Genomic DNA, 15,692 nt, shown 5'->3' on the forward strand with positions numbered 1-15,692 from the left:
ATCATTAAGGACCAAATCTTAAACCTAATACAAATATAATCAATGTACTGATTTTTGAAATCACACATCATATAATTTTACTATAGTAGACAAACCAGACAATCTAAATGTAAGTTGATCCTCTTTTCTTTCTTAATATATTTTATTTCAAACTTTTCCAAATATTCTGCAAAATAACCGATTATAAATTTGTTTTTGGCATTTATCTGTTTATTATTATTTTTGGTTAGCTCATTTGTTGAGTTTGAATTCTGTGATATAATAATATAATTAGTTCACAAAAATATCTGATATCTTTGTTTAAAATTTGTTATTGACAATGGAAGGTTTGAAAGGATAATTGGATTTCGGATATTTGCAATTGTTGTATGTTACAAGATGAATAACACTATGTTTTGAGATATCCAATCTGAAAATATGTTACTTCTATGATGTATATATAGAATCGTACCATCAATGGATCCACGAATATCAGTATCAGTCATAGCATCCTTGTTGTCTTCGTTGAGGAAGTAGTATCGTGGAAGAACGGAGTCGTTCCAGCCACCGTTCAGGCCAACCCTCATTTGGCTGTTACGCAGGGGTCCCTGAAGAAGTGCAACTTCTGCTACTTCTCCTGTCAGTATACATGTGATTATTGATGGTGTCTATGAATGATTATCATAAAATATTAGCAGTTGTGTAGTATTAATATATTAGCAGAATCAAAATATTACAAATATCCAGAGGAAAAATTAATGAAATTAAAAACTAGATTAGTAAAACGTAAATCAGAATATAAGAATGCTCAAATCTTAGTATGACCTGAGAGAGTGGCTGCCCATATGTTGCTAATGTTAGGGTTGGTGTCTGTAGTGTAGAGTCGGGGGAAGTTAAACTGGCGGCCTCGCAGAGAGTTGGCTTTCGCTACCAGGATCAGGTTGCGGCGACTGACTGACTGTGACTGGAGTCCTGCCGCAATTCCTCCAAGCACCAGCCCCATCTTGATAGCACCATACCTGGAATGTCAAGTACTTATATTATCATATACACATACAGGGTGTTCAAAAATGGGGTGAGGGGATATTTTGAGATATGGTTCAATGGATCAAAATAAACAAAAAAGTTCTTCCAGCACTTTGTTTAACATCTGTCTATTTGAATTTTTAATTTTTAAATCATAACTCAGAAACAGATTAAGTTACGGCATTCTCTGTTTGTGTGTCTTCTCAGAATTTTACTTTCTAGAGGATGAAAAAATCTATAGTAAATAAATAGTTTAAATATACAACTTTTTAAAATGTTAAAAACAAAATTTCATAAAAACTGATGAGAGGAGATAAGATTGTCAGAACATGTATAAAGATAGCCTGTAAAAAGTTACAAATTTTGATTTATTATTTGCAATCAACAAATAAGTGAATAAATGTGTGATTAATACTGTTATGTATCTACATTAGTGAATAGGTAACATACATACAGATATGATTGCATGAATACTAGAAGAAAAGTTAAGTTGATTAGAAATTGAACTGCAGAACCTGATTGAAATCATAAATTTAAATTTGTGCTGTGTATTTTAATGAAAAAATAATCCTATATACATGTTATAAATGCAAAAGTTTGTAACGATGATTGGATGTTTGGTTGTATGGATGTATAATTCTCAATCAAACAAAATCCAGAGGATTGATTTGGAGGAAATTAGACATTACTTATGTATAATAATAAAATAGAGGCATTCTTTTATTCCAAAATACCACCCACAAAATACTCTTAAAAGTAATTTATAGAAAATTTATTTGTTGTACAGATGGCAATATTTTTGACAGCTGTCAAGTCATGGAAATCCAACATGCCATACATGTCCCAGTATTTTGTATTTGCATTAATGAATATCAGCTGATGTAGTGTGATGCAAATAGTAATGACAAACAGTATTATGTACTTTTTATTATAGATGGGAGAAATAATTAATTTTATTCTGATCAATTAGTTTACTCTGGACTTCACTATATGATCAAAATGAGAATGAGGATGTGTACTACCAATTGGTTTCCTTTTACATTATGAGATGGCATTTTTACAGTACCTGAAGAAACAAAAATGGAGGGACCGGACACTAACATAATTCAACGAATCATTCGCTCCATTACTCATAATTTGAGGAAACACGCGACTGCAATGAATCCGTGACTATAGCAAGTGAAATACAAAACAAGACACCAGACACTGATTACAAGTTTTCATGATAGAAAGTCATTGAGGGGATGTTGCATCCAAATTCACTGATGAGAGATATGATACAGATTAGGTATATAAATATTGATATAGTTCCTAGAATGATCCGGAAATAGGATGATATAGCAAACAGGTATTAGGAAACAAGGTATTAAGAAGTGTATTATGTTTACAGACATTTATACCTTCGAAAAACAAATACCGAGGGTACAAACAAAGGCAGTGAGCTGGGTGTATATCAAAGTAGGCTTACATTTACTTTTAGGGAATTGAATTAATCATATATATTGTTAGTAAATCTGGACAGTTTGAACAGTTTTTTTGTATATGTACACGATCTAGCTTTGTCCACACATTATCTTGAAAACTGTTTCATGCACAGTGAAGATATATAGCACCAATATTGAATAGTAAGGCATAGCTAGAAGTCAGCATTTTCAATTCTATCCCTTATATACTCAAAGTGAAATACAAGTGCTGGAAGTAAATGCTTTTTGCTTTTCTCAGTCCAAAGTGTGTATGTATAAGTACTGTAAGTTTGGCCCAACGGTTATGTTGACAAAACAGTCACTCTTTTAAGAATAAAAATTACTAATGATTGCTTAGATAATGTTTACCAAAATCTGCACATGAAATTCAACGTAATAAAAATCTTTTTCCGAAATTGTTTTAACCTAAAACGAATTTATTATTTATAAACTTATTTAAATGTAATAAAGTTAAGGAATGTTGAAATTGTATATCACTTAATTTTAAAATGTAAGCAACCAGACAAATATACAATGAATCTTTAATTTTCCTTTTTGAATTGTAGTTTTGTCAACAATTACAAATATTGTACTGCATATAACAGCTGATGGCAAATTTGTTATTTGTAACATCCATCCATGTATTTGTATTATATTTTTCTCTTAGCCATGAATACTGAAAAATATGTACGGTATCTGATATACATGAAATACTTTTCCTTTTTGTCAAAAATGTCATGGACCCATTGTATTACATCATAAGTGCTTTCACTAAGAAATCCACAAACTTTGGCTTTGTGGTTTTTTCACATTGATCTATTAATATTAATATCTAAAATTGTTGGAGCTATCAAATACATTTGCAGAGAAATTGTGGACGAAGCTGCAGGTAAGCACTGGACGTTTTCTAAACACAATGTTTGTACTTTGTCATAACTTATACAGTTTTTTTTTATGTACATGCATAACTGATATAGTTGTATGAAACAACATTATTATGATAGAATTATTTATGATGTTATGATTTTTTTTATTGATGTTCAAAAAGAGTTTGTGTACAATTTTAAAATTGATTTATTGTTTGAAAGACAAGACTACTATTTAATTATAGTTGATTTTTACCAAATATACTCACTTGTTAGATTTATTCAAATGTTCAATTGGAATATATTGACATATTTGATAATAATTAATAATTTAAAATATATAATTTTCTTGATTCTTACTGCACAGTCAAACTTATTAAATACATTAACAACACTGGTAATAGTTGAAAGGGAATTTTATATAAACAAAATTAGCCTTAGCTATATTAAGGGATTATTAAAATTAAAGGGAACATTAAAATTATTCACTAACAAAATTTCTTTCTTAAAATTGCACTATGCTCTCATCTTTATGTGTTGAAAATGGTTTTAATTGCATAGATGTATTGTTAACTTAGAGCGGCATTACAGGTTTAAACACACTTTGAATGTTTTTAGGGACATAAGGGTGGTTTAGAAATATGTACCTTTGATATTGATTTATATTAGAAGATGTCATTCATTGAAAGTAAAATTATGCAGAATTGAAGTGAAGGTACTATCATACATTGGATAACACTAAAGCAAGCTCCAGGAAGTGCTGTTGTACTCTCTTAATCCAGCCTGAAAGGAAGAATGCACATCACTGGCTAAAGTAAAGATGATAGGGAGTGTCAGAAGGAACACCATGTTGTGACTCTATAGTTGTGTGTGCAAAGTTCACTCAGTCATCTTACACTGACCATGCTCACTTGTGGCATAAGAGGATTTATCAGGTGAAGAGTTTCGAAAGGCCATGATATAACTGAAGGGGATAACAGGTTCGAGGAAAGAAAAAATTGTTTTAGATCAGGGTAAAATATTTAAAAAATTAACATCTTTTAAATTGCTGTAATGCATCAGGGATATCAGTGCAAAGAAGTATAAAAAAAAATTAAAACTTCATATATTATTATACTTTTAGGAATAATGAAATTACAATATATTGTTCACAGATCATAACAATAACAATAGGTACCTTGTATAAACAACTCCATTCTCTAATGGACAAGAAAGTCCTAAAAAACCTCCTTCCAGCCACTGACCTAATCTTGGGCCACTGAAACAGAAATTTCAATCAATTAAACATTTTATTCAGGATTTTAAACAGCTATGACACAATAGGGATACTGTCAAAAATTCCTATAGAATCACCAGACTAAATCTTCAAAAATATAGAAAATTTGAGTATACTTTAAATTGAAATTATTCTTGCTTTGCTTGATAAATGCCAAAAATTACAATGGTAACTCATCCAAATACATGAGTTACATGAGTTTTTTATTCTCTATATGTGAAATATAACAATTTGTAATATGAGGGGATGCATTTTAGTGAGATTAACTATCAATTTTATCGAACCTAAAGGTTTTACCAGATTATGAATTAAAACTAATATGGTACGGTGTGATTATAAATATAATTTAATTGTATTTATTTTAAATAACTCACTTATCTGTGAGTGGTTCCAGCTCCTCCACCTCTTCTTTGTAGCTTCTGGTGTCTCGAGGCGTCCTACCACCGCCGGAATTGCGAGGCACTCTGCTGTCCCATCGCACGTAGTTGGTCAAACTGTTACACACTGTGCTCTCATCCCCTCTCTCGTTTCTGTCCACAGATGCACTCAGCATCATGTGAATGGCACACTGGACCAACACAATTAATTGTATAGACTCTTTATTCAGCATTTGTAAGAATAAAAACAAAAATAAAACTGCAACTGTCTAAAAGTGGTGTGTTATGTTCCAGATGGGAAGATGTCTTTGACTGTTGTAGAGAAGAAGGCTTAAAGGGGATGCATAACAATCATTTCAGTGTCAAAATTAATTTGTTTTATGGGCTTTTGAAACACTATTTATTGTAAGTAGTTTGATTATTTTCTGTGACCAAGGGCGTTCTCAGCTTTGGCAGGCCCCAGAAAAGATATTTGGTCGAGCCCCACCTTGTCCTGCTACCACATCCCTGTTATCCTGTAGAAGTGTGGTGGGGCTCAACCAGGGCCCTGATAAAAGTGTCTGAAAAACCGATCTGAGTTCTAGCCTGGCTGTGAGGATGTAATTTAGCTGACATGATTGAACAAAACCACTCAAACCAAACTAGAATAATCTGATAAAATATTTTGTTGTTGTTGAATGTAACCACTTTGGTTAGAATGAAGTCAGTAATTTCTTTCACATCTGTACAGTGACATTAGCCAGAGACTTGTTGAATGTATGTATTAGGCGATACACTTGGGTTATTCTGTACCCATAATTTATATTTATATGGTTGAATTGCACGGGGTAACTCAGTGTTCAATTCTCTCAAAGCAAAAAATTGGGAAGTTTAATGCCCATGAATAGTTGTTTAACTGTCTTTGAAACCAGAAGGCACAATCAATATGTTCAGTAATATTCACCAATAATATTCAGTTAAACAACATTTTTCTACATTAGGAATACTAACTGTGTATAGTCTTTACGTTTTTGAAACTGTTTTAAGCATAAAAGAAACATTTCATAACCATTTAAAACTAGGACACCATCATCAATATTCAACAAGAAACAAAAACAAGTTGTGCTTAGAAAAACATAATTTACAATTTTATTGCAAAAAAACCCTCATACATGGGGGCAAAATTTTATAATAATCTGCCTTCTAGTATTCAATCAGAGCCACATTTAAATAAATTTAAAGTCCTTCTGAAGCAGTATTTAATAAAAAGAGCCCTCTATAGCCTGGAAGAGTTTTTGAGTTGTGTATAATACTTACTTAACTTTCTTTAACTTAATTAGTGGCATTTAATATAGTTACGTTAGCAAAAAATAAACAACTTTGATATTTTGATACACTTAACATATAAATAAATAAGACAATATTAACTAAATAAAAAGCTAACTAACAATTTAAAAATGAATTATCTACAGTTAATATATTATTACCATAGATTAAGACTACTTTTATATTAGATAACTGGCACTATATTTTGTACTCTTCTATAAATCTGTACATTATGTGACACAATAATTTTGACACTATTCTATGTACAATACCTGTACTGTCTTATGAATAAAGAAGTTTTGAATTGAATTGAATTGCATGTCTAAAGGAAGGTAAAAAGAAATAATTTGAAGACAAGAAATTAAACCTTGGGTTCGAGCACCATACAATAAAACAAGTCAGAAATAGCAACATTCAATAAATGAAAATTTCAGTCCAAACCAATCCAAGGAACCAGATTATAAAGATGATATATGTCTTTCAAATCAATATTTTAGTTTTGAATGAATGCAGTTGGCTTCTTTTGTACCTTTAAAAATTACATTAGAGATGTAAATCTTTGGAGGCCAGCTGAAAATTTAACAAAGATCAGGTAGCTTATAACTGATATTATAGTGTTACTGGTTTCATAATGGCTAAGATATCAACTCAGACGAATGAGAAAAATGTCTTGGGTGGAAATTTAACTCTAGTATAAAAATTTAAAAAAAATCAGACTAAGATTGTTGGCCTTACCTTTTCTTCACTTCTCAGAGCTGTATCTGAAAATGTGTTTCCACTGGTGGGTATCAGTCCATCCATGAGTATCTTGTACCTGTAGAACTGGTTCCCTGATGGTCCAAAGGGTGTGACATACTGTGATGGAGCCACATCAGGATTTTTCTCTATTCCATCCATTCGATAACTGAAATGAAAATTCATGGTGATCAATGATGGAATGTTGGAAGAATTCAACGGGTATTTGATTTTAGCATAGTGTACATTCATATTTTACAAAAAGATTAGCTATTTATAGTATAAGATGATTTTAACAGGTACTTGCCTATTCATGATCTGAGTGGAGAGGGTTCGCATGTCCAGGTACACACCAGGGGTGTTCTCCAGCTTGCGGATGATGGCCAAGAGAGAGTTAAGGGTCATGGGTGGCAAATACTCTCTTGTAAGAAGAGACATGTTACGGTAGCAGTTGATCAGGTTCTGTGGGATTGTAGCCTGCAGCCCACTTGTGTCTGACTGGGAGTACACCATGTATGCCCCTACAAGCATGCACAGCTACTGAGTAAATAGTTTTACTGTATTATGTGCTGTGTTTAAAACATCAACACTTTTGGATAACTATTCTCATAAATGAACTATCTATCATTGGTGTGTTCAAACCCTGATGTGTGTAAGGGAACTAGATTTCTTCTCAACACAAATTATCTGGATGATAAATAGATGAATGTTTAGACTGTGTGCTAACATGCTTTTGTTTAACAGAAAATAAATTAGAGCTGTTTTACACTTTTTTAATAAGCTGATCTTCCTAAAATATCAATTAAGACTATATTATTACAGCTTTAAAATCGTTATATAGCTGTATTTAAAACTGGTTTGATGCTTCCTATGATAGCAACATAGTTCACAGCACAATGCTATGGCCAGATATAGAATTTACCACTTATTGGATATGGAGCAACAATAGTGAATTTTGTTTCCTGACCCTACTCAGGACATTAAGGGACAAAAACTCAGGAATTATAGTAGCAGCAATGTGTATGCATGTGCAAATCATTTGATGTAATCAACTTAGTCACCAGTCCTTCGACACAATGTTAATTCTGACACCTAGTCACTGGCGATGGATTCAAAATGTGTTTTCAAGAAATTAAATATAGGTTTATTGAAAACAACTGAAACTTATAAATCAAAGTATAATTAAATATTTTATAGATTCAAAAATATGCAACTAATTAATATATTTTCTTGATATTTTACCATAACATCATAAACAAAATTTAAAATCTTGTCAGAACCAATAAGGTATCAAAGATACTTTTATGGCGGTACATCAGGACAATTTGTGTTTTTTTTATTGAGTCCAGTATAAGAATCCAGTACAGTACATACATCAATAACGGTTACATCCTTCCTCCCATGAGGTTTCAGGGAGGCAGCAAAATATAACAGAGGAGAAAAAACACTGAAAAATGTTATCTGTATCTGCTAAGTTATACTTGAAATAACTAACAATAATGGGCTTTTGCTGCAATTTTTCTATTGCTCATAACTACAAACTTCAGTAAATCCAGACTCTTAAAAATCGTGGCTATGGGTTAAATGTAATTTATATTATGGATGCCTATACTGATCATAATACCATAGTATTGTCTGTCTCAGCAGATAAAGCATGAGTGCTGTCTTAAACTATCTCTATATACAAACTTTGAAAGGAATCTGAACTCAATCATCACTGTATAGGAAGGTTCCTAAGGGCAAGTATTTAGAATAATTAATTCCATAAGAAATAAGGATATTAAAAACTATGTATCATCAAACCTTTACATATAATTAAATCATGAAAGTTTTGTTAAATTTGAGAATAAATCCTGCAATGATCTAATGTTATTATGAAAGAAACAGGATTTTTCCGGACATTTGCCAATGTTTAGGGATACAAGAAATCAGTAACACTACATTTAAAGATTTGTAATCTCATCTCTTCTTCAGGTGGATAACTAAAATAACACATGACTTGCAATCTAGGTTAAACTAAACAAATCATACCAGAATGTTATAACACATAAGTTAGGAATCACAACAAACAAGTTGTGTTTAAACTCTACGCAAACAATTTCTAAAATATGGACTAAAAAAAAACAAAATTCTAATTATTGAAATCAAACTAAAAAATACAGGTCATAATAGATCTACACAGACCAACCAACCACTGAAAATTGACCAGAAGCCAATAGTAAATGACGATCGTCACAGCAGAAACAAGATGGAGGGAAGTAGTATTATTAGAGATTATATGTTATGAATAAAGAGAATTTCACTCACAAATACTCTGCAGCCAACTGACTTTATCTATAGATATCCCTGTTTTATTTGCTTCGTTGTGAGTGTAAACCTTAAAAAAAATATTATTTTAAGTAAAATCACTTACCGCTTAAAGTGAGTAGAATCCATATGAAAGTAGAATCCATTGTGTTGTTGAGTGCAGTCAAACCAGTGTAATGAACTGATCACCTAATTAACTCTGAACTTATGCAGCCCAGGATCCAGACCTGTTGAAATAATTCTCATTGTTATTCTCTCTTATCAACATCAAACCACTTTAAATTAATGCGTAAAGCTATGCAGATTGATTATTACCGGTATTAATAGTTTGATTAGTAAAGTATTGTACTGATTGGTAAAGTCAAATATTGTATTGATTGGTAAAGTAAAACATTGTTTGTTGTAAGCAAACAATAAATAACCAATAATACGAAGATATCATCCCAAACCAAAAAAGTTATAGTTAAACTTACAAATCTCATGTTTTTCTAGAGATATTTCTATGTAACGTATAAGTGTTTTATTTTTGTATTTGGGATAGAAATGATAAGTAATTTAGCTAGGATTTTTTTTAAGTGGAGGATTTACCTAACGTTTGAACTGTTTGCTACAGAACAATCCCAGTATAAATCCATTATTGAAAGTTAGGTTAAGTACAAACTAGCTGGTTGGAAAATTCTACAGTATGGATTAATTATTCCCTATATTTTTCCTCTGGAATTATATTTTGGGCCCCCACATGAGACCTCATGTTGAGGAGTTGAAACCCCTGCAGCCCATTCCTTAGTTACGGAATGTCAATTGTTATATGTTACAAATATTATTGTACTGTACATTCTTTCATTGTAACAGCTTAATGTTAGAAAAGCTATAAAATCACCCTCACTGAATATATAGCCAGGTATTTATGATGCTATAAAATGTTTGATGTGTTATTTATTTTTTACAAAATTACAAAACATATTTTAGAATATAACTAAAAAATGTTGAAATTGTACACAGTCTACTTCTTCAGGTACACTCAAAGAAAAATTATAAAAATTGTAACACTGTAAAAAATTAAATTTTAAACAATTGTTCTTTTTAGATGATTATATTGTATTAACTGTACAGCTGATAAACTAATTTGAATATTTAAAAAATGCTGCATAGTTTGAATATATATATATATATATATATATATATATATATATATATATATACAGTATATATATTTTTTTCAAACTAAAATCAAGATGGCCACATAAGTAAGTTTCTCAACAAATACACAGATTTCCACTTTGCACGATTAAGTAATTGGAAACCTTACTCTTCTATTTTTGCTATTCAATGTTAACTTTTTTCTTAACAATAACATAGTGTTGGTTAATTTGTTTGTAAGTTGTGGATTTTAAGAAGAAATTTATAAGAAATTAAATGAAATGAAAAATGTCTTTATTAGAGGCGAAGTTAGGACTATAATGTCCTCTCTACCACTTAACCTCGCAATAAGAACTAACAATATTATATTTGTTGGTATCAATTTACATGTTTGTGTAGACAACAGTATTAACCACTGTGAAGAAACCTTTTATCCTCACTTTGAAAACAACTAATAACAGTTTATGGAAGGGTATAGTGATAAAGGTTCAATCATAGTGACCTGCTTCACATGCTATAAATGCAGCTCATATTTTGAAAGCAGAGTCACTATATTGATCAATATTGGCAAAGCAGTTATCTACTAGGTGTAGTCTTCCACTGTTATCAGGACATCAAACAAACTGATAACACTCCTATAAATGTGTTTACAGAGCAGTCCAATGGTTCACTAATCGAGGATAAATACAGTGATAGAGATGTTGGCTAAATTTTTCTTCAACTTGATTAATGTTGTGTAATATCTGTCACTTGTGTTTTTTTCTCTTGATAAATCTATATTTGTTTATAAACCTTAAACCTATTTTAACTTCTTCTATACCATTAAAAGTTGATATGGTTTTAATACCTCATTATATTATGATGCTTATAATAATAAATATTACCATTATTTTATTTGTTTTTAAATTTATCTGTAACTTTTGTGTCAGCAAGAGGCTAAATAGTGGTCCTGAATGTCTTTGTATTTATTGCATAATGTGTTTTATTGTGTATTGTAAATGATTTGTATGATTTGTAATGAAATGAATGATTTAAGGATTTATTCCAGTGAGTTATTTATGAAATGTATTTATAGTACATAATTAGTATAACAGTGAACAAACATTAAAAAAACTAGAATATTAATAAATTGAGTACAATTAAAATTAATGAATTCCCCAATATTTAAATTTCCTAAGAGGACAAAGTGAATCTTTTAGAGTGAACCCACCTTGTTTGGGTTATCTAAATCTATTGATTCTAACATCAAATTGATCAGGTAAGACCCATGTATAATTATTGGTTCTCTTCTCTACTGTTGTTGCATGAACAGGATGAGAAGTGAAATTTATATTTTTACTAAACTAAATATAGGGTAGTTTCTGCAAATTCGTGGTTTTTTTTAAGGGAGATATATACCCAGTGCACGATTTCTAGACGTAGAAGTAGTGTAATTGGAATTTAGGGGTATGGAAACTTCTCAGAAGAAAGGGGTACCGGGAGCTCTCCAACAACAAACTTTGAAATTAGGAGAACTCAAAAATGGTTTTTATGAATTTCTAATGTGCACAAGAAAGTTTCCCATGCAAAGAGAAATAGCTTATTTTCCAGAGAGTCATTTCACCTTAAATCAAACATTTTAAATACCTCAGCACTGAAGTCAGAGTGACAGTTCAGTAGTTATAGCTGAATGAATTAATTTGAACTCTTTAATTAATACTGAAGGAATTCTAATACTCGTACATGTAAAGAGAATTTCCTCAATTAATTTCCGATATTTTGGTTTTCATAATTTAGAAACATAATAAGTACATAGAAAACTAAGCAATTAAGCAGCAAAAGGCTATGTTTTTAAAACTATGTGTGTCTTTTAATCATAGATAAATATGCAATTTTATGTATGTAAATAATTTATGTAATTCTTTTTAACTGTGAATAAACCAATGCAATAGAGTACGAAAGGACCTGAAAGAATATAACAAGAGTTAGCGCATAGAAGGACAGACTGTGACAAGATTTCAAGAATGATGATCTGTCCTTTTCCTTTTTTTGACCTTAAGATCAATAGAGCTCTTGGAAGAGACACCTGAGTACCAAGTGTCAAGTCTCCAGGACCTTTCTATCAAGAGTTATCACTCAGACAAACAGACAATATACAATCGGACTACCATTTAACCTATTGAACTCAAAATCAATACGGTTATTTTTTGGACCAAGAGGAACCTACTTACTAAATACAAACTCTCTAGATCCTTTTTATTAAGAGTTATACCACAGACAGGCAATTGAGTGGACATACAGACAAATAGACTGCCTTTTAACCTTTTGATCCCAAAAGGACTGCAACCTCGAGATAGTTGAAGACAAACTTAGAAAAGTCTCAAATCTTGACAGTACCAGTAGACTACATCCTAGAATCCATTCTGTACGCTTCAGGACAAAACATAAAGAGACTTACTGATTTTCATAACTACTAAACAAGAAATACATATGACCTTGCCTGTATTTATTTTGACAATTGTATTTATCAATGAAATTGTTAATAGAGCAAATATTTTATGGACTAAGCACTATTTAGCCCCAAAAATCAGTATCGTTCTCCTACAGAACTTCAAGTCTCTAGGACCTTTCTCTCCCTTTCAATACCTAGTTATCATACAGATGGGTAGACGGATAGACAGACATACAGATGTACTGCTCTTTAACCTTTTTACCTTAAATAAATAAGGTTCTTCCCTAGACCAATAAAAACCTATCTGTCATGAGTTATTGCATAGACGGACGGACAATGATGTTATTTCAAGAAGGACCTTTTGAGTCCTTAATAATGTAATGTAGTAAATTTTGCTATGCGTTTTTAATTAGACTCCCAAAGGACCTGGAAGAGCATTTAATAAAATTACTAAAGCAGCTTGCACCAAAATAGTCCGATAGTGGATCTTGCACCTGAATCCTCCCTCTACATCCTTCACCCAACACTATTGCCAGTTTTACGTATAGGAAAAATTACTGATCGTCTCATCTGTTGCAGTAAATAAATATCAGTTGTTATGGTAAACAAATATATATATATATATATATATATATATATATATATATATATATATATATATGTGTGTGTGTGCATGTGTCATCTTTTTTTCAGATAACGTGTATATCAAACATAATAATAACTGTAACCATACAGCGTAGATAGGAGTATATGTATGTTAGTTGGGTAGGTATTGGAGACATTATGTGTATAAAACTTGGTTGCTCCACCGTGCTTTGTGATCGTGTTTAAAACATTGTAATGCACTCAACTGTGTACCTCGTGACGCAGTGAGAACACCTCTTCATTAAGATTACACTTTATATTGTGTAGTGTATTTGATATGAAAACGATACAAAAAGCCTTTTATGGATCTCTTCAGACGGACATGGACGCCAGATTCCAGGAGTCAAGTCTGTGAAGTGTCGGATTTTAGATGCTGCATTAAGTGGAAGGTGAAATGGAGCTGAACTCAAAATTCGTATCATAGCGGGAATAGCTGGTCAGCAGCGATATGGCAACACCACTTCAAACGCCATCAGACTACTTTGGTGTGGGCTGCTCCAATTAGCTTATTATACATAAATATTGCATAATTGTCACAATTCAAATTAGTAATAACAAGTCCTTTAATAACATGTGTTAAATCAGATACAAAATCTTCACATTCACTAGAAAAAAAAAACCGCTCAAAAGTCATTTAATGTTAGTGACATTTCAGATAACCATAGTTTTTATTATACTGTTGTCATACCTATTACAACACAATGTGTTATTGTACTCACATCTGCCAATAGAGTATTGTGACAATGATGACCGAAGAAAGTTAATAAACAATACCGGAGTATCCAAAATAGAAACCAGTAGAATGATGTGGGTTGATCACAATCAAATGTATACTGCATTAAGAAGGAGAATAGAACTTACTTGTATCATCTAATAATATTTTTGTATCTAAAATTAGTATTTTTCCAGCAAACTTGAATGTAAGAAGAATGACAAACTTTCTTATTAAATACCTGGTAAATAAACTGATATCCTTCTACCATAGGAAATGACTAACTATTAGTCTTTATCAGTGTCTCTAAACATCAAAGAATAAATGTGTCACATCCACTTCAAATTAAAGTAGTTCTAAGAAACTGAAAATATTATGATAAAGAGTGTTATTAGGCAAAGGCTGCAATGTTTGTTCAACAATATAATTTTAATAAAATAAAGGTTGTGTATAGATTTAAAAATGGAAAGCTGTAAACTTCTACAGCTATTGGATAATAAAGATAGGCAAACAAAGATATCAAACACTTTTATGATGTGTCCACTTATTAAATTGCAATAAATTTAAGGAATGGGATTTTTAGTCTCTATACTCATCTTGTAATTAGTTAATTACAAAATCTGAGTAAATGAAATAACAACTTGAACAATGATTTAAATGAAATAATGAAATGGTGATTTATAGGAATAAAATTACAATTTTCTGCCTTTTTAGTGAGAATCATGACCTCTATGCATGTGGCTGAGGAGACTTAACTCCCCCCAGTGAGATCTCCACCTCCCCCCCCCACAGTATAAAATTTCCTTAATCTTACATAACAACTAATTTACAACTATTATGTTTAAGTAATTAAGTAAATTTACCTCTGAGCAACAAGATGTAGAAGAGGATTGTACAGTAGAAACTTGTGGATCAAGCTCACAGTAAGGACCACACCTAGAGTGACAGGTGACGCTATCACTTATCTATGGTGATAAGATAGGAAACCAGGTACACTGCTGTAGATTAGCCTCCTCCCCTCCCATACTATTCAGTGAGTCACTCCTACTTGATAGCTTAAGTTGTCACTATTAGTAATAAAATTGCTATCAATTCTTCAATACACCTTCAGTGTGCTGAAGCTCTGCTGGGGACTTGGAGGGGATAATTCATTAATCGTGTTGTAATATGTTGTAAACAGTTTATTATCCCATATCCACTTTAGTACCAGAAAACGTTATGAAAGTATGAATACATTATAAGCATTCATTATACAGTATACGTTTTGTACAAAATATCTTACTCTGATTAAAATACAATATTTTAAACTGGAAAAAATACAATACATTATTTATGTGTATCCAAAAATAGCCTCATTGAGTCATATGCTCCCCAGCTACAAATGAAATTTTATTTCTTTAATCAAAAGGCTGTTAAGTCAAATACATTGT

General features: G+C 31.4%; 1 protein-coding gene across 1 annotated transcript in view; it reads right to left on the reverse strand.

Annotated features, from left to right (window-relative positions):
* The window catches only part of LOC124362633, a 36,291-nt gene extending 21,051 nt beyond the window's left edge, over window positions 1–15,240 (reverse strand). The window contains exons 1-8 of the mRNA XM_046817306.1: window positions 15,126–15,240; window positions 9,441–9,561; window positions 7,335–7,548; window positions 7,028–7,196; window positions 4,985–5,178; window positions 4,512–4,592; window positions 805–998; window positions 452–616 (exon numbers count right to left, since the gene is read on the reverse strand). Coding sequence (XP_046673262.1) covers window positions 452–616; window positions 805–998; window positions 4,512–4,592; window positions 4,985–5,178; window positions 7,028–7,196; window positions 7,335–7,548; window positions 9,441–9,480 — 1,057 coding nt within the window. The 5' untranslated portion in view covers window positions 9,481–9,561; window positions 15,126–15,240. The remainder of the gene's footprint in view (window positions 1–451; window positions 617–804; window positions 999–4,511; window positions 4,593–4,984; window positions 5,179–7,027; window positions 7,197–7,334; window positions 7,549–9,440; window positions 9,562–15,125) is intronic.
* Between the last annotated feature and the right edge of the window lie 452 nt (window positions 15,241–15,692).

The sequence above is a fragment of the Homalodisca vitripennis genome, chromosome 5 (assembly GCF_021130785.1).
Source record: "Homalodisca vitripennis isolate AUS2020 chromosome 5, UT_GWSS_2.1, whole genome shotgun sequence".
Lineage (NCBI taxonomy): Eukaryota > Metazoa > Arthropoda > Insecta > Hemiptera > Cicadellidae > Homalodisca > Homalodisca vitripennis.